At 37.0% G+C, this 27179-nt stretch overlaps 1 protein-coding gene, 1 long non-coding RNA gene and 1 pseudogene across 3 annotated transcripts; 2 read left to right on the top strand and 1 right to left on the bottom strand.

Moving 5' to 3' along the window:
- The first annotated feature begins 651 nt into the window (after positions 1 to 651).
- Positions 652 to 1543, top strand: LOC147505721 (uncharacterized). The gene is made up of 5 exons (XR_015220662.1): positions 652 to 753; positions 854 to 952; positions 1115 to 1141; positions 1270 to 1402; positions 1495 to 1543. It is a non-coding gene; the product is annotated as an uncharacterized LOC147505721 (long non-coding RNA).
- A 723-nt stretch (positions 1544 to 2266) lies between these two features.
- On the top strand, positions 2267 to 6157 carry LOC147505720 (uncharacterized; annotated as a pseudogene). The gene is made up of 4 exons (XR_015220661.1): positions 2267 to 2940; positions 3109 to 3177; positions 3666 to 4155; positions 4374 to 6157. The product of XR_015220661.1 is annotated as an uncharacterized LOC147505720 (transcript).
- A 13426-nt stretch (positions 6158 to 19583) lies between these two features.
- Positions 19584 to 20471, bottom strand: LOC147505719 (uncharacterized). Its single transcript, XM_086605611.1, has one exon. It carries the CDS (start codon positions 20469 to 20471, stop codon positions 19584 to 19586), a length of 888 nt encoding a protein of 295 aa, XP_086461737.1.
- Between the last annotated feature and the right edge of the window lie 6708 nt (positions 20472 to 27179).

Genomic DNA, 27179 nt, shown 5'->3' with positions numbered 1-27179 from the left:
TTCAACACCTGATCATCAGTGTTAGTGAACACTAATAACGCTGTCTGGGAGGCTCGGGAAGGCATTGCTCTGTCTCAGTTTGTGTATTCTGTTTTGCAACAAGGTGTAAGCTTCGTCAGAGTTGTAGTTTATGGAGGTATGGTTTTATTTAGCGAGTGTATAATTTGTTAATAAGCAAATTTTGGTTACGATCAATCTGAATGTTGTTGTGGTTACTAAATGTTTTAGTTCGTACTATTGCAATCCTCTAATGAAGTTTCTTTACAGAACAATAAAAGATTCTGGAATTTGAATGTGCCCCCTAGGATCACACTTACTGTGTGGAAGATTGCTAAAAATATTTTAGCTACTACTGACAATTTGATTAAGCTTAAACTGAATATTGACTATGCTTATCAAATGTGCAGAATGTATGAGGATAATATGACACACAATTTCTTTACTTGCACCTGGTTTACCCAAATATGGTTTGCCTCCCTCAATATTTAAGATTGATTCTGAACTGCTACAGTCCTTATTAGAATGAGAGACATACCCATGTATCTGACACTTTGATCCTCATTTAGGTTTAAACATGTTTTCACTTAAAAACTGTCTGCTGCTCAACAGCCATGGACTCTAATAAGATGTTGAATCATCACTGTGGACATCCTTACCATGATAATATTTTATATTATCATGTTCTGTGAGTTCTGAATGGTCTGTCTTAATAAACAGGGAATAGAAGTCTATATGAATTCAGGGCCTGATAAGGTGATTACTTTCGTTATTGAAATTATTTCTGAGAAAATGATATATATATTTGTCTTCTATAATTTTTGAAATTTGTTCATGTATTTAAATTTCGTTGTAGGCTAAGGAAGTGAAATTTGATGTACCTTTGTTGGACATTGACTTGAATAAACTGGTGCTATTGTGTCCATGGAGACATGAGCCAAAAATCTACCTGCAGGTTTTTTCTTGCTTCTCTCAGTGATATAGCAAATGAATAGATATCATGGAATAATATTGTTGTCTAGTGGCCATGATGACCTGAAATCCTTAACGTAATATGTACAGTCAAAATTACAGAAATGATTTCTCTCAATGACATGGACATAATTTTTTTTTTCAGGTTTGGGCAAGGTGTACCAAAAAAAATGTTTGTTGTTTTAATGCTGTATATCAAATTATTTATAGTTTTACATAAAACCCTTACCCATGATATTGTGAGAATCTTCTCAGTTATCTTTACTTCTTACTGAAAGTGCCAACTCTTCTCTCTCCCAGGTGGCTCGTTCTTCATTGGAATTTACAGTATTTCACAACTTTTTCTCTCTCTATCTCTTATTCCATTTATTTTTTTTATTTATAACAACTTAAGTTGGATTTCTTTAAGAGAATGGATTTCAGGTGGTTTTGGGTTAGTACAACGATTGGACTCTTTCTTATTTTTACATTTTTTTTTCTAATCTATAAGAACATGTTTATGCTATTGAGAAACACAATTCTCAGGCCCCAGGCAGTTGCAAAGCAGATGGTGGCTGTTAGCACAAATCTTACGGTATGTTCATGTCTCACATGTTTTAATGGTGCTGATTCTTATAAAGTGGTGCTCTATTCCTTTTTATTATTATTATTCATAATAATAATAATAATAATAATAATAATAATAATAATAATAATAATAATAATAATAATAAAAATAAAAATAAAAATCATTCCAGTTTGTTTCTCTTGGTTAGATTTATGGCGTAGCTGAGGAATTTCATTTTGTAGGAATTTAGGAATGGATTTTGAATTGTATTTTTTACGAAGCACTTGGTATCTCTGTATTGTGTTTCCACTTTAGAGCTCATTAGAAATCACTTTGTGATAAAGTGGTAGTTCTGTCATTGAATTTTCTTTATGGGGTTACTTTTTATTAATGATCATAAGTTTAATCTCGTTCTTTTATTTTCGTATTTGTAAATGCCTGCTAAATCTTGGACTGGTTTGTTGTAAACTTCCAAAGTTTATGAAAAAAACAAAAATCATTTTCGAGGAAGATGTTTTTGAGTGCCTTTTGTCTAGTCGTGTTGATAGTATAATTGTTTGAGTCGTGTAGATAGATCTATTTTATTTTGTTTTTTAGGATGATCACTTGATCATTTTCCGATATAGTACACTGGTGTTATCATTGAAACACCATGTTCCTCCATGATTAGCTACCAGGCTATTCACTCTCTATATGGCTTTCAGTCTCCATGTTATTCTCAATACTTACTTTTAGCCTCATCACTTGGAGCACTTCTAACTCCCTTATAATTTGTTTATTCAATTAGCTAAAATCAGTTCAGCACCCTTCCCCTCCTTGGGAAAAGGAAATGAGACTTGCATAAGATTTCGAGGTGTCAAAATGCTTGGAATTTTCTCAAGTTCTACTGGATGCTTTTAATTAACTGCAACTCTAGAAACTTCTCCTTTGGACACCGACTTAATATGTTTTATGTTTCGATATAATGACACAGTTTTGTTTGGTGAAAAATCTTCGTATAATTTAATTCCCTTGTTAGACTTCAAGAAGGAATTTCCATTCCAAAGGATTAGGTTCCAGTTTAATGGATGACCATAAAGACCGACTTTACTGTTAACAATGAAACGGTGTTATATAGATCATTGTTTACGGACGGTGGTACCCACATTATAGCAATTCGTTTGGGCCAATTAGATTGAAATGTCACATTGGTCCACTTTGAATAATATGTAAATTGTAGATAGGAGTGACTATATTAATGTTTTTTGGTTGTTCTTTATATGTTTTCGTTCTTCAAATTAGGTAATGATTTGTTGTGTTTTTTTTCCTGTATATTTAGTGGCACGCAGATCAAGACCCGCAAACATAATATAGCAGCTCCTCTGGACCCTACCGCATTTGCAGATGCAGTGGTCCAGATATATCTCGATAATGCTGGTGATTTGGTGAGTTCCTATTATTCTGATTTTAATTGATATAACTATTTTTAAGGTCTAGTCTCTAGTGCATGACATGAGCATATGCTTGCCATTATTGTCTTTGGGTGGTTTTAAAACACATTTTGTAATTCAGTAGTTATCGTATGTTTGACCAAGGGTATTCTATATACTGAGGAACTTCTGACCAAGAGCATCGAATCTGCAGACCTTAACTTTTCAAGATACGGTGACACCTTTTTCGAGGTAGGCATTTTCGTACACTTATAATGACCTCTCATGTCTTTGATTAAATAAATTATTCTCTAAATGTTTTGTGTTATCATTTTCTTGGAAATTGTATTCCTTAGTAGAAAATCATAAGGTCAGGCACTGATTATTTCTGGAAAACATAAAGTTTATAAATAGAAAAAGTAATTAAGAAAATCAGGTGTAAGAGCTCTCTATATGATCACTGTAGATATGTCACCTCTTTGAGATATCTACAAAAACAGTCAAGTCTCTTTTCTTGACCTTTTATATAGAAGCTCTTTGTAGTCTTGATTATGTAATCCTACCTACTTGCTAGGTCAAGTAAGAGGTACATTTACAGAGTAGAAAAGACTCTTAAGTATTTATTTGATATTATATTAGCACAGGGGACATGTTGTTCTCTTATCTTGCCATTTTATTCAAAGGCTGATGGTTTCTTATTGTTATTGTGGTATTAGGATCTAATGGTTTTGAAACTGCAGGTGGTTTTCATAGGAGGCCGAACTGACCGCACAACAAAATCTGATGAGGGGGCGACATACCTATTCTGTCATAGATTGTGAGCCAACACGTGAAGCTATTTTGCCTTATGTTCTTTACCTACGAAGATCTTGCAGGGAGGCCTTTCCTCATAAAGAATTTGAAAATGTTATGCGGCGATTCCTGCAAATCATTGGAGCTTTTGAAGAGAATGAAAGAAAGAAGCTTGCTATTTTCACAGCCCCTTACATTCTCCCGAAGTTGTCCGGACTTCCCCGGAGACAGTTATGCAACCGCTACTCAAGGATAATCTTGTGGGAAAGGGGCTAGTGCTTACATTCATAAAGACTTCTTCAAGGAGTACCCGATTGATAAAATGTTGATGATTTGATTACACTCAAAAGCGGGGTAAGATGGAGGACAATCTCCTTGATTTTTTCCTTCCCCAAAGCTCTCTCTCCGAAAGTTTTTCTCCGAGCATTTCACGTGAGTGTTCCTTTTTCGAAGATTAAAGCATATCTTTGTTTTCGTAGTGCATTTTAGAATACCATTTATATGCCTAAAATGACGAAATTAGGGAATAGCCAATGAGATGAAAATTAATAAGTTTATGGAGTAATTTATTCATGTGATGTCGTAGTGGTATTGGATTTACTGAGTTTTAATTGTGCTTTATGTTGCGTTATGTCTATTTCTATTCAGCAAGGAAGACCTGACTGGGTTGATCGAATACAATGAGAAGAAAATATTTGAGATCAAACTCAAGGAAATGAAATCTGCATTGACCACCCAGATAGCAGAGGAGACTGACATATCTGGAGTCATTGACACTGTGAAGCAACGTGTTAAGGATGCTAAGCTGCCCGGACGTTGAGGTTATGCGCATTCTATGGGATGTAATTATGGATGTTGTTCAGTGGTCAGGGAAAAATCAGCATCAAAATGCCAATGCTGCATTGCGCCAGGTTTGTGCTTTACCATTTCATTAGTTTTTTGTTGCACCATTTTATTGATTTCTAAATTTTAGTTGGTGTTTTACATATTTTTCTTGTCGTTCTTTTGCGGATTGCTGCATATAAAGTTAATATATAAATTAGCCATTTGGTGTTATCCTTGGCCACTCTGTAGTCTGGGCATAACACAACAATAGCTTCAATGGGACAAAACCTCATTTCCCTTCACAAATGTAGTTGAAATATAAATAAATTTTGTTGTCTGGACGTCTGGTGTCACAATAACAACGTCACGTGTTGGAGCGTGGTCATGCCTTTTGCATTTATATCTGTAAAACTTCAATATAATGTTACTATGGTCAGGCATGGTAGCTACACTTGGATGGAAACTATAAGTAAAGATTACTTTCAATTGGGGCTATAGTATCTTCTTTGGAGATGTTGGAGAGGTTTTATTTTTGTTTCCCGATTTTTGGGTTTGGTAGGTTCAGGAAATAACAAAATACTAATGTGTTGTTAAAATTATTTTTAAGTGTTTCATATATGTTTATGACTTGGGAGTAATAAATTTGTAAATAATATTAATATATTTGATTATCTGTACTACTTATTTCCCTCTATTTTTCCTGTGTACTTGGTAAAGCACTCATCAGACCACACATCCCGCAATTATTTTTTCATTTTGCTCCTGCTATGTTTCACTGAAAAAAAAAAAGAAAAAAAAAATCTTGAGGATCGTAACCGATTCAAGTATGTCCTTGAATATGATGATATTATGTCCCTCCTACCTGAAACACTTTAAACTTTTAAAGGTCATGGATGTAGGCAGAGGTCTTACTTGTTGTTTCTACAACATGATCATAAAGACCAGATACTGTGTTGAGTGATTTGAGTAAGCACTCAAACACTTCAAACTTATAAAGCTCATGGTCTGATGGATGTATGCAATGGCTCTACTACTCGTCTCTGCAATATGACCATAAGACCAGATACTGCATTGAGTCAGCATTTAGACAAAGGAGAATTTTTGGATCCCTAGTTGACTCAACTATATTTGGGTCCGTTATTTCAAAGTGTTTTGCTTATGAACTTGTATTTGGTTTCCATAATAACTGTTTGCAATTTCTTATATTTGCTTCTCTATCTGTTGCAGTGACCTTGCTATGAACCAGCTAACTAGTGAAATTCTGAGACTAATATATTGGAATGAAGTGTTACAATACCTGTAAGCATTTTTGCCACTCAAATTTGCCTTACTCAGAATGGGCATTATGTGTAATCTGACTTCTTAAGTTCTTGTTGTTTGTATAGGGGCCTGCATGGTAATTCATTGAAAACCATGAATGTTAGTTGTTTGCCATGAATGCAAGTTAAAGTTGACCCACTTGCCATATTTCTATGAGGACTGCTGGTCAGCTCTTGATGAGAAAACAATACATCGGATCCAAGTAGAAGAAAATGGAGAAATTCTAAAAAGGAAATCTATAATAGCTTTGAAAGCCAGAGGATGCAACATAGGCAATGTATTGATGGACAAGGTACTTCTAACTTACCCCCTTTTTTTTTTTTTTCCACTGTTAGAGTATTGTCATGGTGGTGGTCAAGGAGATGCTTCTAGTCTGAATTTTGTTGTTCTTTATCATTCCATTATCTGATTTGATTCATCATCTTTTATTGTTTTTTCAGTTATTCCAACTATTAGATCGCTGAAATCGTAATTGCATTCACATAATGAAGAAAAACCAAATTAACTCGTAAAGGACATGTAAAAATAGAATTATTAAGAAAATTCAAATGTCAACTTATTTTCTCCATTGTTCATTGAAGAAAGTCATACATATGAAAACAATCTATTTCTTACACTTGCACTATTTCTAGGTTGCACATACCACAATAATTTGTTGTAGGAACGAATGTTTGAGCTCAGCTGAGCTGTTATGTATTGTTTTCTGGTAGAAATCAAAAACTTCTGATAACTCATGGGTTCTCAGTTACATCAACATCCCATATAATTTGGGTGGTCCGGTTGACATCATTCCTTTAAATTTATCAGCTCATCTTCAAGATTAGAAATTATCAATTTTTTTGGAGCATATAAGCTTCCTTAAATGAAAGGGACATTGATTTAGACTTTCTATTAAGGTCCTTTTGGTGCATAAAAAATTCATTGGGGGTACTCTATGATTTTGAATCAAGGTTAAAACCTTATGAGCCTTGTTGTGTGAAATTGAGGTTATGGCCTTGTTGAGATCTAGGCCTCAGGAAACATTGCTGAGTACAAAACCGTGAGATTCTCCATATCCTGGCCTTGATGCTTTATTTTTTTATCTTTTTATGCACTTACTGTTTGATTTGTCTAATAGTGAGACATTTTTTTTACCTGTATGTAGATAGATCTATTTGTTTCTTCCAGCGATGCCATCTGGCCGAGGTTGGCCGACATTTCTCAAGAGTGTAAGGGTGGGAACATCAAAAGATGAGAGCCAACCTTGCCAAGGTATGTGTTTTGTGGGAGTTCTTGATCTTTCATGTTAATTGGTGGGATTTCTGCTTTCCCATTGTACGAGAACAACTCCACTTTATCGTGGAAAATTTGAACCAACAAAGTCGTGGCATTCACATTTTTATTATTAATTTGGAAGTGTATTTTTGTGCTTTTTTGTATAAGCCCGGTTCGATGGGATGGCTTTAATTTAAACCAAACTTTACTTGATTAGATATGTTCTCAAATTTTCGATTACTCAAGGCTCCTACTAACTTAACCCTCGAAGTCAAAACACTGTCTGAGGAGCCATGGGACCCTTGAGACATTCATCTCTGTCTATCTCCCACACATTCTTTATAGCTTGTTTTGTTAATTTCTCAACTCTCTTCTCTGGCAGAGTCCACCTACTTTCAATGGAGCAAGACATAGGCCTTCATGTAAATAGGCAGGGTAGATCTTGGTATTGATATATTTAAATAAGGTAGTATCAGGTTGTTGGTTCTTTTGTGAAGTGCTTTAGCTTAGGCAACTTTTTCCTCAAGACTACAATTAGCTTCCATCTCCAAATATAAGCCTTCTAGTACTGAATATATATGGTCCATATTTGTATGTTTTCTGTCTTCTACTAAAAATACATTGACTCGATTCTTAACCTCTATCCAGCTTTGGCCAGGAACCTTCCTAACACCTCTGCTTCGCATTAATCTCCTTACTCTGGCGACCTCACCCCGATTACTGTCGATGCAAGGATGTTGCCGAGTAACACATGAGATCTTGAATCGACGGATCAATTTCCATACACTATCTCTGGCTGACGCTTTGCAACCTCTACATCCCCACGGTTTCAACATCTTTGCAAGCGAGTTTTAAACACCACAATGTCGGGGATCAAATAACATTTGACTAATAAAGTTCTCGGCTTCCTTGGGCCAAAGACGGGCAAGCATGTCAACCACACAACAATAGTGTTCCCTTGTAGGTCTAATCCCATAGTCGGACTCCATGATTTTGTAGTAATTGCACCCTTCCTCTACCAATCCAACATGGCTGCAAGCAGAGAGAACCGAACCCCAACAAAGGTGACATTGTTTGGCTTGATACCTGCATTTCTCATTGTTTCAAAAGTTTGAGAGCTTCTCCCCCCATAGCGAACTGCGCGATACCCCACAATCAAAGTACTCCAAGAGACGGCGTCGGGATGAGTCATTGATTCAAAATATTTTGCAAGCATCCGCTAACGAAGTAATGCGCATCAAATCCGCTTTTAATCCATTGCGGTGTTATATGATCAATCTTATATTGAGAAGTATGCATTAGTTTTAGGAATCGCCAAAGCGTCATTGGGCTGGTTGTTGCCTTGACATCTTGTTAGAATTGCATTCCAAGAAATTGAATCAGATTGCTAGTCATCTCGTCAAAAATATTGAATGCATTAGAGATCCAAACGGTTTGTGTACATGGTAATGGTAAGAGTGTTATATCAGGGAATTAACGCCCGGACCCATCTTAAGAACATATGCATGAACCTGTTTGCCTTGATATAATGAAGCAAAAGTAGTGAAAGAACATAGCAAACAACAGATGGTGATCTCTTATGGCAAACTTTGATCTCTTCATCCTCGTATAGTATTTTAAGAATGGGGAGGGATAGAGGCACATTCTTATGCGCACATTATAGCCACATTGTAAATTAATTCAAGCAAAATCATGGACTTAAAAGTTGAATTAAGGGCTGATTTTTTGTAGATATGATCTCCTCACCATGGAGAACATGCTCACAAAAATTTAGCTCATTCAAAGAAGTCTAACATTAGAACATGCTCACAAAACTTTTAAAACGTTAGATGAAAATTTTAAAAATGAACACAAATGAGCACTAATTTTTACATGGTTAGACATATTCAAATATTATGATTTTTTGTGAGAATGATCTTCATGGTGGGGAGATCATCTCCACAAAAAACTAGGCCTTAATTCATTTGTATGCCAAAAATGTGGCGATAATAATGCATAATGAATGTGCCTCTATCCTTCCCCTTTAAGAATTTGGTTTAGTAGTTTTTAGGATTTTTATTTTATTAGGATTCGTTTTAAAAGAGATTAGGATAACGAAAAAAATAAAGAATAAAAGAAGGAGAAAGTAGCAAATCTAGGGAGGTCAAACTAATATATAGAGTTGCCTTTTTTTTAGGAGTGAATGAGAATGCACGGTTTGGAAAATAGAGCAATATGGTGAGGATAGAGGTAAGGTGCGAGCTTTTATAGAATTTGGTTTAGTAGTTTTTAGGACTTTTATTTTATTAGGATTCATTTTAAAAGAGATTAGGAGAACCAAATAAATAAAAAATAAAAGAAGGAGAAAGTAGCAAATCTAGGGAGGTCAAACTAATATATAGAGTTGCCTTTTTTTTAGGAGTGAATGAGAATGCACGGTTTGGAAAATAGAGCAATATGGTGAGGAGAGAGGTAAGGTGCGAGCTTTTATATATATATATATAGATAGAAAAAAATCCAGACATATTTCTTTACCATATCGTTTCGGATTTAATCACGCTTCTTTCTCAAGCAGGAAAAACTGTTTTAATTAAATCTGTCACTTCAGCCATTCCTACGTACCAAATGGCATGCTTTTTAATCCCAAAAACCATTACAAAAAAATGTGATTCTCTGCAAAGAGACTTCTGGTGGGGGAAAGGGAAAAATGAGGATACAAACAATCAAAACCATGGCCTATATTTTAAAAGTTGGAAATTTATTTGCAAATCTAAATGTAACGGGGGATTAGGCATTAGAAAATTCAAAAATGCAAACTTGGCGATGATCTCAAAGTTAGCTTGGCGACTAATAAAAGAGCCCAACTCTTTCTGGGCTCTTTTATTAGTCGCCAAGCTAACTTTGAGATCATCACCAAGTTTGCATTTTTGAATTTTCTATGACAAGTGCTTTCCTATCCCACAATTCACCTGAACATGCATGGAATATTGAGATCGATCTCTTCATTTTCAGGTACCTGTGCCTCTCCATGGGCAACCATATATAGGTATTTCAGTGAATTTGGATATTTGCACATTTTCATTATTTGTTTATGGAGCTCTAGCCATTACCTGGCTATTATTTGGACAAGATGGTTCCTAAGTTCTCCTCTCCTAAGAACACGCTCTTTGGATCCTATAGGTCTATCACACTTTTAGCGTATAGTAGATTCATTTGTCGCCATGTTTGGACCCCATCCAAATGGAACATCAATTATGGCTATCACATTTATGGTTACTTTTACCATATCATTAAATGCTTAGGCATTTTTTCTCTGCAAGAAAGCTTGCAAGTGTATCATTCTCCTTATCTCATATAGTCACATTCATTGTTTGGATCCTTAATGAGACAGAGGACATGATCCAAGTTGCTTCACGTCATTCCTTAGAGCAACCATTGCTTTTCTCCCCCTAACAACGGAAAGACTGTCTCATTAAATTGACAATTATGTAATACAGACTATTTAAGGGAGCTTCTTGCTCCCAACGTTAGATATGATACACAATGTCTTTCTCATTTATGGGTATAGTCTACTGAACATATATCCATAATACTTTTCTCCATTTATATATCCATACATTTTAACATAAAGCAAAATAAATTTGTAAAGATTGATACTAGCACAAGTATATTAAGAAAAATAAAACTTGAGATTCATAATAAGGAAATTCAAAATATTAACGACAATCAAGGCCTAGACTTTCCATGAAGAGAACACAATATTAACTGTAAACGTTTCATGAGTTGGTAATAAAAATATAATTAACTAAATAAATCATTCCAAGGATGAAAGTTTGCTCATCAAACTTGCCCATTGCTATTTAGATCCTCATACTGAACCTCAAGGAAATAGAAACAATCCAAATGAGTACCATCATTAAATGGGTCACTCTTCTGATTCTCTATTACATTTGTTTCCATTTTCCTAGAAGCTTTTATACTTTTCAACCTCTTTAATAGGGAGCTCGGCAGTATTTTGCCCGGTGTCCATCATTACCACCACATCGTAGCAAGCAAATATCAACTGCTCTCCTTTTGTTTGTTATAAGGATTTGAGTCCCCTTTATGTGGTGGAGCTGTCCACTTGTTCCAATTACCCTTCTATTGGTCATTAGTATTCCAATGATCCTTTTTTCTATTACCATTGCCATCTCCATAAGGATGATAACCTCGACCACCTCTCCCAGTATTTCTGCCTCTTCCACGCCCTCTCCCATGTCCTTTACCACGACTACCACTAGCTCGAAAGCTGGCATTTTATAACACCCCGTGTTTTATTCTTTTATTTTCCTAATAATAATAATAATAAAGATAATAATAATGAAAATAGATAAAATAGATATAAGATATCCAGCAGTTACGGATAAAAGCCCGTAGGTAAATAGATAAGTGTTGTCCTTGTTTTTGGGGAGTTTTCTCACGTAGAGTTTTTGGGGAAAAACATAGCGAGAGTTTTATACAGAAAAACGGGATTTTTACTGACAGCGGAAAAGGAAGATTTTTCCTGGTAGCTGGTTGATAGTCGGAGCGCGCTAAAGGTGAGTAGATATTTTTATGAAGTTTTATTTTATAAAATCTTTGTTACTGTCGATTTCTTTTCTGTTGAAATCGTCGTGTTGTTAAAACTTTAAACTCTGAAATTTGATATTGAACTGTCGAACTGTGCTACTGTGTGGTGGTGTGGCTATGTTTATTTGGAACTGTTAGTATAGTTTTGAAACTGTTCGAATTGGTGAAGCTCGAAAAAAAAACGTTAATGGCGTCGACAGTTGTGAGCCTGGAGGTTTTGTTTGAGTGTTGATTACACTCCAAAGGTTTGGTTGTGAGGGGATCGAAACCCAACCGTTTGGTGGTGGTTGGGGGTTGGCGGAAGTGCTGTTGGAAGCTCCCAAAACGCGTTAATGGCGGCTTGCCCAAAACATCCTCTGTAAAATGATTTGAACTGTTTTTGGTTGATTTTGTTAGTTGTTTGATAATGGGTTGAAGTGGGATAGTGTAGGGTGTGTGAGGGCAGTCGGATGGGGCTGTCGGAGGTTGTAGAAGCCATTAATGGCCGCGCGAAATCTAGATCTAGTTTTGAGGAAGTATATGAATTGAATGAATTGGGTTTTTCGGTTTTGTTAAAGTTGTAGGGGTTGTTAGGGGGATTAAAATCGGTTGGTTGAAATGGGTGGGCGATCAGAATTGGTGGCGAGCTGGTGGTGGTGGTAACTGGTGGAGAAGATGAACAGTGAATTTTGCTTGGGCTTGGGCTGAAACAGGCTAGTGGGCTTGAGTGTTTTTTTTTTATATTCACTCATGGGCTTAATTAGATTGGGCTTGGGAAAGGCCAAAGGTTTTGGGCCTTAATCTTTGGGACTTTGGAGGGATTGACTTTAGGACTGGTTGACTGCTGTTGACTCTTAGCAAGTTGACTTTGACTTTGACCAGAGTTGACTTTTGACCAGAGTTGACTTTGACCAGTTGATCCAGATTTGACTTTTACCTCGGATTATGATTCGGTCTATTAGGATAGGTCTAGGGCTACTAGCATGCTTGGCTTTAGGCTAAGACCTTTCTATATATACGTGTGTATGTGTATTAACTACTATATGATATTTCAGTTTTATACACAACGTTATGACACTTAGACATCCATATAATTAATAACGCGTAAACCAAAAATACATGAATCAAGATACTCCTTCGTTATCTGAAATAATATATGCAATAAAGTTCAATAATGCGTAAACAAATTTACCGCAACCTTTTAGATCTCTCCACGCATCAAGTTTTGGAATTGAGTTTTATGACTGTTGATGTCATATGTTAGGTGGGTATTTATTGAATGTGCCATAAATGGCCCGTTAGCATTATCTATGGGTATTCATTGAATGTGCCATGAATGACCAGATTGTTTGCACTGCCCTAGAGAGGAACTAAGGTATTCGCCTTGTGGGTTAGTTGTATTCTTTGATTTTGCGAGTGTTTGGGTTACTTTTGAATACCTAATATAATATCTACAGATGTTATATAGAAGTTCTAACTTTCTTTTCCAGGAGGGTAGGACTTAATAACATTTTGTGTAGGGACGGCGGTCTACCCCCTTATACAAAGAATGGATATCGGTAAGTTTTAATTCAATGATTTAGATATTAAAACGAGTTATTTGAATGAGTTAATAAAATGGAAGTTTTGCTTGGGAAGAAACTATGCCGGTTGAAATGACAGGACTACCTGTCTTCCAAGCTGAGAATGATTAAGTTATGGGAAAATATAAAGTGATTGTTTGAATAATTAAAGTATGATAATGGTTTTATGTGGTTAGTCTACTCATACCAGCAAATTTCATTTTGCTGACCCATGTTTGCTTTGTTTTGGCAACGTGGGTGTGTTCTTGGGAACATAGGTGGAAGGCAGTGGAACCGAGGCGTTTGATTTGAATTTGATCTGGAGCAGTCCGTTAGTTCTTTTATTAGGTCTGTTCTTTTGGAAGTATGTAATAACGTAGTTCCCTATTCATATGGAATGAGAATACAATGTTGAGGACCTATTATTCTTAGAATGTTATATTGATGATTTTGGATGGAAGATAGACTTTCATAAAGTAATAAAGAGAATTTTGGAGATTATTTTTATTGTTAAGATTCTTTATGATGTGGGTTTTAGGTTTTGACATGTATTGTATCCACCCCGTCATAGCCTGGGTTTTTAGACAATTGAACCGAGTGATGTTTGAGATATTTATATTTTAAATATTCATTTTTTTAATTGTTTAGAAATTCGGGCTGTGACACATTTGCTTATGGAATTGCCTTTGACCTAGTTGGTCTGGAGTTGTGGGTTTTGATTAAAAGGTTACTATTTTGCTCCGCAACAAGGAGACATGTTATAAGATCAAAATATTTGGAGAATCATCTCTCTCGATACTGCTGCTGCAGGAGCACATTCGAGGCATGAAAGGTAGAAAGAGTTTTTTCTAACATCTGCTCATCAGTTACATTTTCACCATACAATTTCAACCGAGAAACTAAATTAAACAAAGCAGAGTTGTATTCAGAAACTGTACGTCTTATAGTCTTGGAACCTCAGGTTGAGCCATTCACTTTGAGCATTTGGTAGTATGACCATCTTCTGGTGATCATACCTATCCTTCAGGGATTTCCAAAGACCTGCTGGGTCTTCCTCTGTTAGGTACTCATTTTTTAAGTCGTCATGAATATGATGACGTAGGAATATGAGAGTTGTGGCCTTTTCGTCTAGGCTCATTTTGTTTCCTTCTTTAATAGCATCACCAAGTTTTTTAGATTGTAATTGGATATTGGCATCCAGCTGCCATGATAAATAATTGTCGCCTCTAATTGAAAGAGCTTGAAAATCGAGTTTAGTAAGGTTTGACATCTTTCAAGTAACTTTAATCCAAAGCTAGAGACTATCGTGCTGATAATGTGTTAGAATTAAACAAACTTAGAAATAACACCACACTAACTTAACATTTATTGAATCATTGAGAGAATGAGATAGAGAGAATTCTTATTCATTGAGATCAAGGGGGGGGGGCTACCTTTATATACAACTAGATAACCTCCTTTCCAAGATAAACACCAAATAGAGGGCTATCAAGATAAACACCAGATACAGGATTATCAGGATAAACACAGATCAATGGTGGGCATCCATATAAGCCCACTGATTTCATCACACTAAGAACATTTTAGATACTTTTATATTTAAATAAATCTTTTAGATATTGGGCCACAAAATATGGAACCCCTAGATTTTGGGTATATTGGGCCTTAAGACTATGGATTTCTAATCAGCTTGGAGTGTTTTGGAGTTAGGCTTTACCCAACATCCCAACTCCCAACTGTTAGTCACTCATTCTTCGATCCAGACGATTACCTTACAACGCACTATGGTAGTGAACTTTGCTGAGAGGATATAGTTAACATTACATAAGAAGCATACTACGAGTGGAAAATGAACGCGAATTCGATGTTGTTACTGCCCGTCTCAAGGCATTGATAGGGAACTGAATGAGGATTCTGCAGCGTAAGGAAACTAAAAGCTCAGAAATAGCAAGTTTTTTGTTGCGGTATTGATGGTAGGAGATAAGAGAGCACAGGGATCACAAGTAAAACTTGAATTTATGTCATGCAATGCTATCTCATGTATATATAACACATAATTGGAATAAAAGAATAAGTTGTATTAATAAATAAATTATTAGATGGTAAGGGTACCGAAAGTCCACATACAAACTGAACAAGCATGATCATGATTATGTTATCTTACTGAATAATACAAAAAAGGGTTACAAAAGGTGGTCACACAAAAGTGAGTATCCTTAGCTATATATACATGCAAGCCCTATCTAGTAGAAAGACATAACTACCCTAGCATATCCTACTAGATTCAAGAGCCAAATTTCAGAAATTAACTCCTCCAAACACTTTAACCAGACCATAGGAAGAAAAAAGTGTATTAACTGGTTTATGGGTTTCCGTCTCTTAAGAGATAGCTACAACCTCGGGGGTCAAGCTCTGGGAAATCCAACCTAGCCTACACTACTCACCACCACTCACTAGCTGAGCAACGTATATCCCCTTCTAACTTCGGATCAGAAGTTGTCCCCTACAAACCTTACAATAACTTCCATTTCTCTTATCTAATCCTCTATTTACTTGTTTATTGTGCAGGTTCATCCACACAAGATCTCAAGAAATCAGTTGTACTAGCTTCGATCTACTACATAGACCTATCTGATAATTCATAGCTGCATAGACCTAACTGCTGTCACTGAAGATGGATCACAATATAGAAGAGCTTTCAGACTATTTTGCACAAGATTTTAGCATAAAAAAAAAACCAAAAAGAAACCATGATCTGGAAAGAAACACTACAAAAGAACCACCAACAATGGAACTTCAGCCTTGTTGGCAGAATTAATACAGACACTCCCCAAGACACAGAAGTGATTCTAACAGCAATCCGATCTCAACTAAAACGACACCGAGGCATGAATATCCTAGTTATAGAAGACAATCTCTGTCTTAAGCTTTCCTAGCTATACAGAGAGGCAAAGAATTCTGGTCTCACAACCAATCCATGTTCTTGGTCACCTATTCCTAATCAAAGAATTCCATGCTCAGCTAATTCCAAGGGAAGTTGCTCTTAATACTGTTCCACTATGGTTTCATTTCAAAAATCTGCACTTCGATCATTACGACCAACAAGCGGTGGCTGATATAGCATCGAATGCTGGTAATGTTATCGAAATCGATCCCAAAGACGGTTTCCCCTACAAAACAGTGGGTTACAAAATGCAAATCGAAATTGATGTTAGTGAACCCATCATACCGGGTACAAAAGCTGCAACCTTGCATGGTGAATATGTTTATGTCACATTGGTTCCTGAAAACTTGCCATACCCTTTTTGTTCAAAATGTAGAAGGATAGGGCACAGGGTTATTAATTGCAAAACCCAACCTTTCCAAATACCCAACACAACACTAGCAGTAATATCAAACCCCAGCACACCACCCACATCCAACCATAACACCAATCCAACACCAGTAAATACCCCCACTCATCAAGGGGACTTCAGGGATTTTGAAATGCTTAGGGTTGTTGTTTCCGGTAACCACCATCAAGTAGCTGCTCCGACTGCAACCCTTACAGAAATTGGGGAAAATGATGTAGACATGGACAAACATAACCCCCACAAGATACGAGTGCCCCAGATTCTCTTGTGGAACATGAGGTGAACGTGGACCAAATTAGCACCACAAAAAAGGTACATGCAACAGGTACTCCCAACCTCACATCACAAATATCGGCAACACTTGGTGTACAAGGATCCAACATCACTCTCCAAATCTGGTTGGGCTATTGGCTACTAATATGGAGGTGGACACACCACCTATAGCCCAAGATACACTTGCACACCAACTACAAACCCAAACCAATCCAAGTCCAATTCAAATCCCACACACTAACTCCCCAAATCCTAACCCAAATAACTCCAACTCATCCCCATCTCTCCCCGACCAATCTTCACCAAACACATACGCTCTTCAAGACACTCTTCAATCTGCTGAAACACCAAACCATGCAAACTCCTCTTCGTTTATAGCTGTCCTCAGCTTACCAGCGCAAATCTTCCCAAATATTGAAAACATTAACAATCCCTTCCCACTAAACCCACTGGCCATCACCAATCCAACAACCGCTATTCCACTATCATCATCTATACTGGGACCTAACCTAGTCCACCCCCAAAATAGCCCAACTACTGGTCCTCTAACCCAAGAAGCAATACGCACCCCAATCCATCATCCAATTAGCATTAGGCCGCAACCACCTCTTCACGTTAATCCAATCACCATTCATGAACGACCAGGGAAACGAATGTTACAACATGACTGAGCCATAATGGGGAAAAAGGCAAGATTCATCGAATCATCATCCAGCCACACCTCCATCAATCCAAGGCCCAAAATATCGATATCGATGAATATATCGGTGTACCCAAAAACCGATATATATCGGATATATCGGATATATCCATTTTTTTTGTGACCAGCCCAAACTATCTAAAATATCGAAAATATCGAAAATATCTGATATATCGGAAATATCGGATATATCGGAGGACATAATAGCAACATTTATTTATCAAGAAAACCATAAAAAAAAATATTGACAAATAATTAACCACAATGTCATAATCTAATGTACTCAAATTCTCAAATTACAAAATAAGATAAATAAGTTACATCAAGTCATCAATACATAAACGAGTGACGTGGCTGGTCAACTTCCATACCCGATTCTTGAATCCTAACTGCTTCACAATACCCTACCCAAGTGTATACAGAGTTATACCCACCGTTGAGAAATTGTCGAACATGCCACTCATATTTTTGTGTTGGAAATTCTAACGTGATTCCAATTCGAGGAGTGTTGGTGTAACTATACATTGGGCGCAATGCAACAAATCCAGGTGTAGTTCCAACAGGTTCATAACTTGGATAGAGTTGTCCATATGTTAGTTCAAGTTATGGTGCGCCATAAGGTTGTTGATCAGCCCCCATCCAATATCCATATGAAGAACCATAAGACGCACTACTTGCAGGGTGACTAATCATGCCACTAGAATAATCGTTATCTCTTGATTGGTTGTATCCCCAACCACTACCATATACACTCTCATTGTCATGGTCATGTGTCCCTGAACTCATACTCATTGCTTCAAAATTAGAAGAAATTGAATCAATATCAACATCATTTCGTATAATGTGTCCTCGTTGTCTTCTTTGACCAACACTTCCACGCCCTGGCTCATACATTCTTTGGGAATTGTCATTAAGAACTCCTCTACCACTATTGTTTCTGGGTGCAACCTCATATACTTGTGGGTCCAATGGAGTTTCCTCATCAGTTGAGTCATGCAATTGAACGTTAAAATTGCCTCCACCACCACCACCACCATTGTTGTCACCATCACCACCACCACTATCATCATCATCAGTATCAGGTTCTTCTGTCTCGTCATCACTAGAGATGCTCTTAGATAAATTATCTTGTGTTTGGAGAGGTGTGTCAAATTCGGGGCCCAAACTGAAACTAGGCGCATCGTCATCTTCTCTTATTACTCTGTCGACCATATCTTCAACATCTGGGTCAAGCCTACCTGATTCCGTATCCAACACAGGCGCTAAAAGATTTTTATCAATAACCCAGTCAACCAATGGATCAACTTGTTCACTATCCATAAATACTTGGGTGAGGTCAATAATTTGATCATTATCTGTATTTTGTGCACGTCTCTGCTTCAAACGCAAGTTGTAGTGGACCTTCACCAACATCATCAATTTTGGCGCGCCAATATGGTTCCTAAGTTTCGTGTGAATTAGGCCAAATGTGCTCCAATTGCGCTCACACCCAGATGATGAAGTTGTTTGAGAAAGGATTTTAATCACCAACTTCTTTAGCTCTTCTGTATCACCACCATACAACTCCCACCATTCAGATGCATTATTTAAACAAAAAAAAACACATATTAATTATCTATAGACAATGCATTTGAGTGATTGAGAGTATGAAAAAATTATTTCATTTACCAGGGTGTGAAATTGCTATTCCAGCAAGTACCGAATTCCCCAACATGATCCCGAAACGACATCATCTAATAGACCAAAGTGTTAGTGACCCAACATAAATGTAAAATTCAAATTCTAACTTGAGAATATCAATATTCTTATTTTTACCTAATGCAATGCTTTTGCTTGTTTGCTACCATCACTAAATAACACTTTTGCTACTTTTATAACTGCTTTTTTGTGGGGATCGGAGAATCCGAGCTTCAATGTGTATTGGTACTCTGGCTTCAGATACATTGCTAGTAGAAATAAACATAACTTTTAGGAATATTTGAAATAGAAATAATTTAATTAACTCAAACTAAATCAAGTAAACTCACCAGCTGTGTGTAGCACATGCAGTAATTGTTTTATCCATCTTTTGTCAATAATATCAAGGACCCAACCACATCCAGAGATTTCAGAGATCTTCTCCCTCATTATTTCAAAGGCTTGCTGTACATATGGCATTGTTGGCTTCTTGTCACCATCCAACAACCTTAGGCATCTGTACAAATGTTCAAGAATTTGTACAACATAGTTAACATCATTCCAGAAATGCTCTTGAGCGACTTGCTCCACAGCCATCATACCCTCTACAGACTTAGCCGATGGGGTGTCGAGATATCTTTGATCCACGAACATCTGCCTAAGCAATATCTTTTTCTGCTGGAGACTTTTGAGAGACAAGTAGTTTGTGGCGAATCTAGTTGCTGCAGATCTAACTATTTCGCCACCACATGTCTCCCTCATTAATGCTAAGACCCTGGATACATTGTAAATGAACTTTGTAATTGAATGAGCTTTGCTGATACACCCCGCCACCCGATGATACTTGGCAATATCTTTTAACATCAAGTCTATGCAATGACAAGCACACGGTGTCCAAAATAAATTATATCCTGGTGTCTTCATCAGCAATTTTCCAGCCTTTTTGTAGGCAGAACCTTGATCAGTTACTATCTGCACCACATTTTCTGCACCTATCTCATCAACAACCTCTTTCATTAACTTAAATACGGTTTTGTGATCTTTCGGCTCAATGCTGATATCGAAAGACTTCTTGAAAATTGTTTCCCCGTCACAATAGACCATAAAGTTAACGAGGGATATCTTTCTTGTCCCAGACCAACCATCACACATGATGGTGCATCCATAAGTTGGATACTTCTCTGCTACTTCCATTTCGAATTTGTCGATATCATCATTTTCCATCTTTAAATATTTTCCCAGTACCTCTTCAGTAGTTGGTCCTTTCACTCCAGTAGGACATTTCGTGATGAAATCAATAGTTGGTTGGTAGTACGTATGGATTGTTTGTCGTTAATGCATGTGGAGGTACTCCGCAAAATTGAACCATGAACCCGATCCGTCTACCCAACTTCGCCTCCATGTCTTCATTTTACCCATGTCTTTGACACTAGGTTGGTCGTTTCGGCTATCTAATAGTGTATGGATCAATTGTTTCTTGTCTCATGGTTTTGGACTTCCGCAAACCTATTAATCCCTTTCCTTTGTTGCTTGATCCAGAGCCACTTCCTGACACAAAAGTAGTACGATGCCAAAAATTTCTTGCATGTTCTCCTTCCCTTTCTAGCTGTCTTTCTTCCCATTGGTCAGCTACAGAGTTTCTTCATGCATGTTGCATGCCCTGAAACTCCTCACCCCTCCCTTTGTATGCTCTTGTTTCTTCTTCTGCATCAGAATCACTGGAATCATCGTCCAAATGAGCGCACATTGTCTCCTCGACTCGAGTTTCACGCTGCCTTCTTTTAAGTGTTTTATTTGTGCCATCCTGTAGTAGGTCTCGCATTGCAATTCTTACTTGTCCGGGCACTTCCTTACACCTTGCCACTTGGTTACCAACCCCAGATAAGTGTTGTTTTAGGCGACTGACCCCACCACTATGAAATTCTAGTTGGCAATAATTGCATTTAAACTTCCCCTTGTTGTTATCCAACGGTACGCCATGAGACCAACCAATATCCGGTTTCCTAACCATTTTTCTCTTAGACAAATATGTAACTACGAAACAATTTTTCCGAACACGTTGAAATGATGTACGTAGACAAATATAACCAATTAATCAAAATGAACGAGCTATGCATATAACAACATAAAAGTCCAACATTCTCAATTTATCATTCATTTTCTCAACGTAGGTTTATTCATTTTCTCAACGTAGATCAATTTAGTTCTTATGAATTTATGAGATTTCTTTTATTTTAACATAATAGCTACCTTAATTTATAGATAACATAATAGCTACATTGATTTTTGTAAGAAACTAATTAAATTTTCTTTGTGATCCTATCATATGCCCCATCAAAATGATCCCTTATGAGGTCTAGTAGACTAGTATTACCTTAAGCTGTTGAGTCAATACCCATACCACGACGGTTTATTGCAAAGAACATTGGAATATAGACTCCTCAACTTCGGCCACGAATACCAATACCAACAATCGATGAAAGAAATTGTTTTGATCTGCCGTAACTTTGGACATATACTACCACCTTAGGCAGGCACCACCATCAAACTGATAACAAAAAGGATTGGAAATAGAAAAGGTAGAGAAAGATTCAATATTTATCACTATTGAACCCAACCGCCCTCGATTCGGCATATATTTATCTAAACAATCGCCTAGACCTCTTCACTGTTTCACCGCCGATGTCATCTTTACTGCCAGATTAACCCTTGTAACCTCAATCGAATCTCAATCAAAACCACTACCAAACACTTGTCCAAAAGGTAGAAAGATAACCAAGACGAACAATACTCATAAAAAACATTGATCAAATCTATTCCGGTAAAAGCAATCAACACTAATCACTAGGTAGCTAGCTAACCACAACAAAAGGAAAGAAGAAGCTTTAATTCAAGGCCGAAAATTTTGGACGACAAATTGATATATCATTGAAATATTTCGTTTTTTAAGCAATCCGAAATCGAAAGATTCGATATTTCGCAGCCAAATATTTAAGGCTTTTTAGCCCAATATATATCGGTAAAACCGAAATATATCTTTATTTCGACGATATAATCGATATTTCCGGCTTATTCGACATATATCTTTTAACTTTGTTGACTTTGACCGATGTTTGACTGGTTTTTTATTATTTTTTCTGATATATCGATATTTCTGATATATTTCATTTTTTGAAGGGTCTGAAATATCGTCCGATTTCGAAATATTAGGCCTTGGAATCATGGTAATTTACATTTTTAGTTGTAAGGTGCATTTTGGTCACACATGTCCTACTATTTGGAAAAGCAATTTGGCCCATCCGCCCATGCCAATAGCAGGACCCTATGACCTTATCTAATGTCCAATCCGTTCTTTTCTCTTATGTCCCATATCAAGTCTACTTTTTGTTCTTTTAGTTTTTTTTTGTCAGAACTATAAACTAAATCAGTGTTTCTTCATCAGTTCATCCTCAAAATGCAACCGACATCTCTCATCAAGTAACACACTGATCATGAAGAACACGTTAGTACTATTATTCCAAGACATTTTCTGTTTCGTTTACTCACTTCATCATGGGCTCCTTTTATTTATTTGTTAACGAATTATAATGTGGTAGGTCTAATGTCTAGAAGAAAGAAAATAATCTTACTTAGATCAAGCATGAATAATGAAATTTGTAGATGTATCATATAAAAGTTATAAACAACTCACCCAACACTCCCAAGTTCAGATTGAGTAACATTAACAGCAGTACCAACATTAACAATTTGTGCATCACCATATAAATTATAAAGTAATCTCATTATCAAAGTTATTGAAAGCTCATTTGAGTACAGAAAATGAAAATGAGTACCTGGATATAGAAAATGCTGCTATATTTTTTCCCCGTGGGTTATTGAAACTTGAAAGCTCATTTGAGTACTAGACTTTGGTTTATGTTGATGATGAGTTGGTGTGAAGGTTGAGGAGAGATGTTTTTTTTTTTTTGTGAAGTTTTTTTTTGTAGATGTTTTTTTTTAGGAGAGTTGGTGTGAACTGTGAACTGTGAACTGTGAAGGTTAGTGTGAATCCGATGTTTTTTTTGCTGACAAAGGGAAAAGGAAATGGATTAAAAGTCTAAAAGAGATGCTAAAGCAAAAAACTTTTTTTTTTCACTTTATTCCAAACTCTATAACAGCGCCCACCCTTTGTTCCAAACTCTCTAATCTCACCGATATATTTCAGACATATCGGATATTTTGCCGATATATATCGGAAATCTTCATATTAAAAAATGGTCAAAAAGTCAAACGATATATATCGTAAATATCGGATATATCGATTATATCGGCAATATAAACTTTTATATCAAAAATTACGATATATATCGGGAAAAAAGGATACTATATTCGGTGGATATATGTCGGAAATATCGATGTCGGTGTACCAAAATACCGATATATATCAGCAATATATCGGATATATCGGCAATATTTTGGTCCATGCATCAATCAACCACCTCCACCAGAGTAGCCACTTAACAGTAACAATACCAATCCCCATACCTTCATGCAAGAGCACAACTTCACAAATGCAAGTCTAAACCAATTTCTCAATTCACCTTTTGTTGCCAATTATATCTCAGCTCAAAATATGTTGCAAACCACTAACATGAGCATTGTCACACCAAGTATTCAGCAGCATGACCGCTATGCTCCTACTGGATCACCCAACATCAATATCAATTCTGGGTTACTTGGAATGACCACTGGTACAGTAGCACTGGACTATGTCCTTTTGGGGGCAGATACAACAATCATTCCAAACAACTACACTATGGGAACAACTTCAAATATAACTGGCAGTACCTACTATCAGCCAACTGTTGGCCGAAATGCTCATGAGGTCAATGCACAAGAGGCACAAGGTATACAGACTACATCACATTCTCATGCAACAAATAACTACTACCAACATGGCTCTCGGGTTCTTAGGCACGATCACTATAACCAAAGCGATATCAGCAATGTTCTTCCTGGTCTAGAAGAAGTTAGTACGACTCTTTCTTCATAATTTCTTGTGCGGATGAACACTGCTATTCGACAAGGAAATACTAAGGTACATTCACAACCAACTTTTTCCAGATTTCGTACATATTCGTTATTTGCATTTACATAACTTTTCAAGCGGTTTGGCTGTACTAGAACAACCCCCAAGATCATTATGAAAATTCTCTCCTAGAATTGTAGAGGCAGCGGGGGTACCTCTGCGATTAACGAACTACTGGACCTTATATCAACCCACAACCCAAATATCATTTTTCTATCAGAAACGAAATGCCCCCAGGCACACATACTCTTACTCAAATCCAAAATAAACTACCCCAACTCAAACATAGTAGACCCAATAGGTACAGCAGGAAGCTTATGCATGTTTTGGAAAGATAATATACATCTCCAATCCATTTTTAAAGGTAAATACATGATTGCTATGATGGTCACTTCTGACCCATATGGACACCCCTGGATTCTCTCTTGTTTCTATGGAAGTCCATACCCGAACCTTAAACGTCATAGCTGGGAATTCCTTCACACACTTTCAGATGACTACGCCCTCCCTTGGGTCATCATAGGAGATCTAAACATGATTCTGGGTAAATCTGAAAAACGAGGGGGTGATCTTTACACCCCAAATGAGAGTGTCATAGCTAACAATCTCATCCAAGAAGCTGGTCTCATTGACATAGGATTCTCTGGTAACCCTTTCACTTGGTGGAATAAACAAGCAGGACTAGGTTCCGTCAAAAAATGTTTGGATCGCAGTCTTGCTAATGCTGAATGGCTGCTCATATTCCCTGAAGCAAATCTCATCCACATCCCTACCATCTCATCTGATCATATAGCCATCCTTCTAGACACTCTACCCCAAACTCATACACTTTCTCATCCCTTCCATTTTCAGGCAATGTGGATTCGTGATGACACCTACCCTAAGGTGATCACTTCTATGTGGCGCCAATCCCACTTCACCAACACTGCCTCTCACTTAGGCTACAACCTCAACAAAACAAAAAAAGCTCTAAAAATATGGAATAAAAATCATTTTGGTAATATTTTCACAATAAAAGAAACTCTCAAAAAAGATATTCATAATGCACAAAACTTGGACCCTACTCCTGTTTCGATCCTTAATTTCAAAAGCCTCCACTCACAACTAGATAAGAATTATAAACATGAAGAGATTCATTGGAAACAAAAATCTAGTGACCAACTTGTTAAAGAAGGTGACCATAACACTCGTTACTTTCATATGAAAATTGTTTATAGGCGGAAACGTAATAGGATTGACTGGCTAAAAGATGAAACAGGCACCTGGGTGTCGGGTAGAACTGATTTAGGACACCTTCTTGAGAAACACTTCTCAAATATTCTTGAAACCGTCCACCCTGAACAGCTTGACCTCTCATACTTGTTTCATCAGTCGGTTACTGATGAAGACAACTTGTCTTTGACCGACTGCCCTGATGACACTGAGATACGGGCTGTTGTTTTCAACATTGGGGCGATGAAAGCACCTGGTCCTGACGGCTTCCCAAGCTTTTTCCACCAACACTCTTGGGACATCGTAGAGTCTGACATTTGTAAATTAGTTAAGGATTTTTTCATCAACAATATCTCTCTTGCATCCATTAACTCCACCAACATTGTCCTCATTCCTAAAATTCAGCACCCAACAACCTCGTCTCACTTCCATCCCATAAGTCTATGTAATGTTTCCTACAAGATAATAACCAAGATCTTGGTTGCCAGACTAAAACCCATTCTTCAAAACATCATCTCCCCTCTACAAAGTGCTTTCCTCCCTCAACGTCAAATTACTGATAATATCATCATTGCTCACGAGCTCTTGCATACCATGAAGCATAAACAGGGTCGTAGTGGTCTCATGGCCATTAAATTGGACATGTCCAAAGCCTTTGATCGAATTGAATGGGATCCATTACTTAAGATTATGAATAACTTGGGGTTTAATAGCAAATGGATATCTCTTATTTCTAATTGCATCAAAACCACAAATTATTATATCCTTCTTAATGGCTCTCCATTCGACTTTTTCAAACCCTCCAGAGGACTAAGACAGGGTGACCCCTTGTCACCCCTACTCTTTATTCTCTGCATGGAGGTTCTGACCCGCCTCTTAAATGTCAAACAAGAACAAGGTAAGTTGCATGGCATCCATGCAGCTCGTCATAGCCCTGAAATATCTCACCTTACGTTTTGCAAATGGCGGTTTCCGCTCACTGGACTCACGGATAAAGAGGCAACTGAGTTAATTGACACCCTTGAGGAGTTTTCTAAAATCACAGGGCAAACAATAAACTATGAAAAATCGGGTGTCCACTTCAGTGCCAATCTCAACCATTCCCACAAAGATTCCATTCGACGTATCCTTGGTATGAACATCATCTCCTCTTCTGATAAGTATCATGGTTGCCCTCTTTTCTTGGGTAAGACAAAAGTGCAAATGTTTGATTCCCTTATTCCAAAGGTTGAATCAAGGATTGATGGATGGAAAAGTAAACTTCTTTCTCAAGCAGGCAAAACTGTTTTAATTAAATCTGTCACTTCAGCCATTCCTACATACCAAATGACATGCTTTTTAATCCCAAAAACCATTACAAAAAAATGTGATTCTCTGCAAAGAGACTTCTGGTGGGGGAAAGGGAAAAATGAGGATACAAACAATCAAAACCATGGCCTATATCTTAAAAGTTGGAAATTTATTTGCAAATCTAAATGTAACGGGGGATTAGGCATTAGAAAATTCAAAAATGCAAACTTGGCGATGATCTCAAAGTTAGCTTGGCGACTAATAAAAGAGCCCAACTCTTTCTAGGTTAAGGTTCTGAAAGCAAAGTATTTCCCTAATGTAGATACATTGCACTCTAATTCAAAGCAAGGATCTTCCTGGCT

The sequence above is a fragment of the Coptis chinensis genome, chromosome 4 (assembly GCF_015680905.1).
Source record: "Coptis chinensis isolate HL-2020 chromosome 4, ASM1568090v1, whole genome shotgun sequence".
Classification (NCBI taxonomy): domain Eukaryota; kingdom Viridiplantae; phylum Streptophyta; class Magnoliopsida; order Ranunculales; family Ranunculaceae; genus Coptis; species Coptis chinensis.
Note: the sequence above shows the minus strand (reverse complement) of the source record. Positions and strands in the feature narration are given on the sequence as shown.

Excerpts from the sequence above, each read along its gene's own strand:
- LOC147505719 (XM_086605611.1), bottom strand. The coding sequence starts at position 20,471 with ATGGAAAATGATGATATCGACAAATTCGAAATGGAAGTAGCAGAGAAG.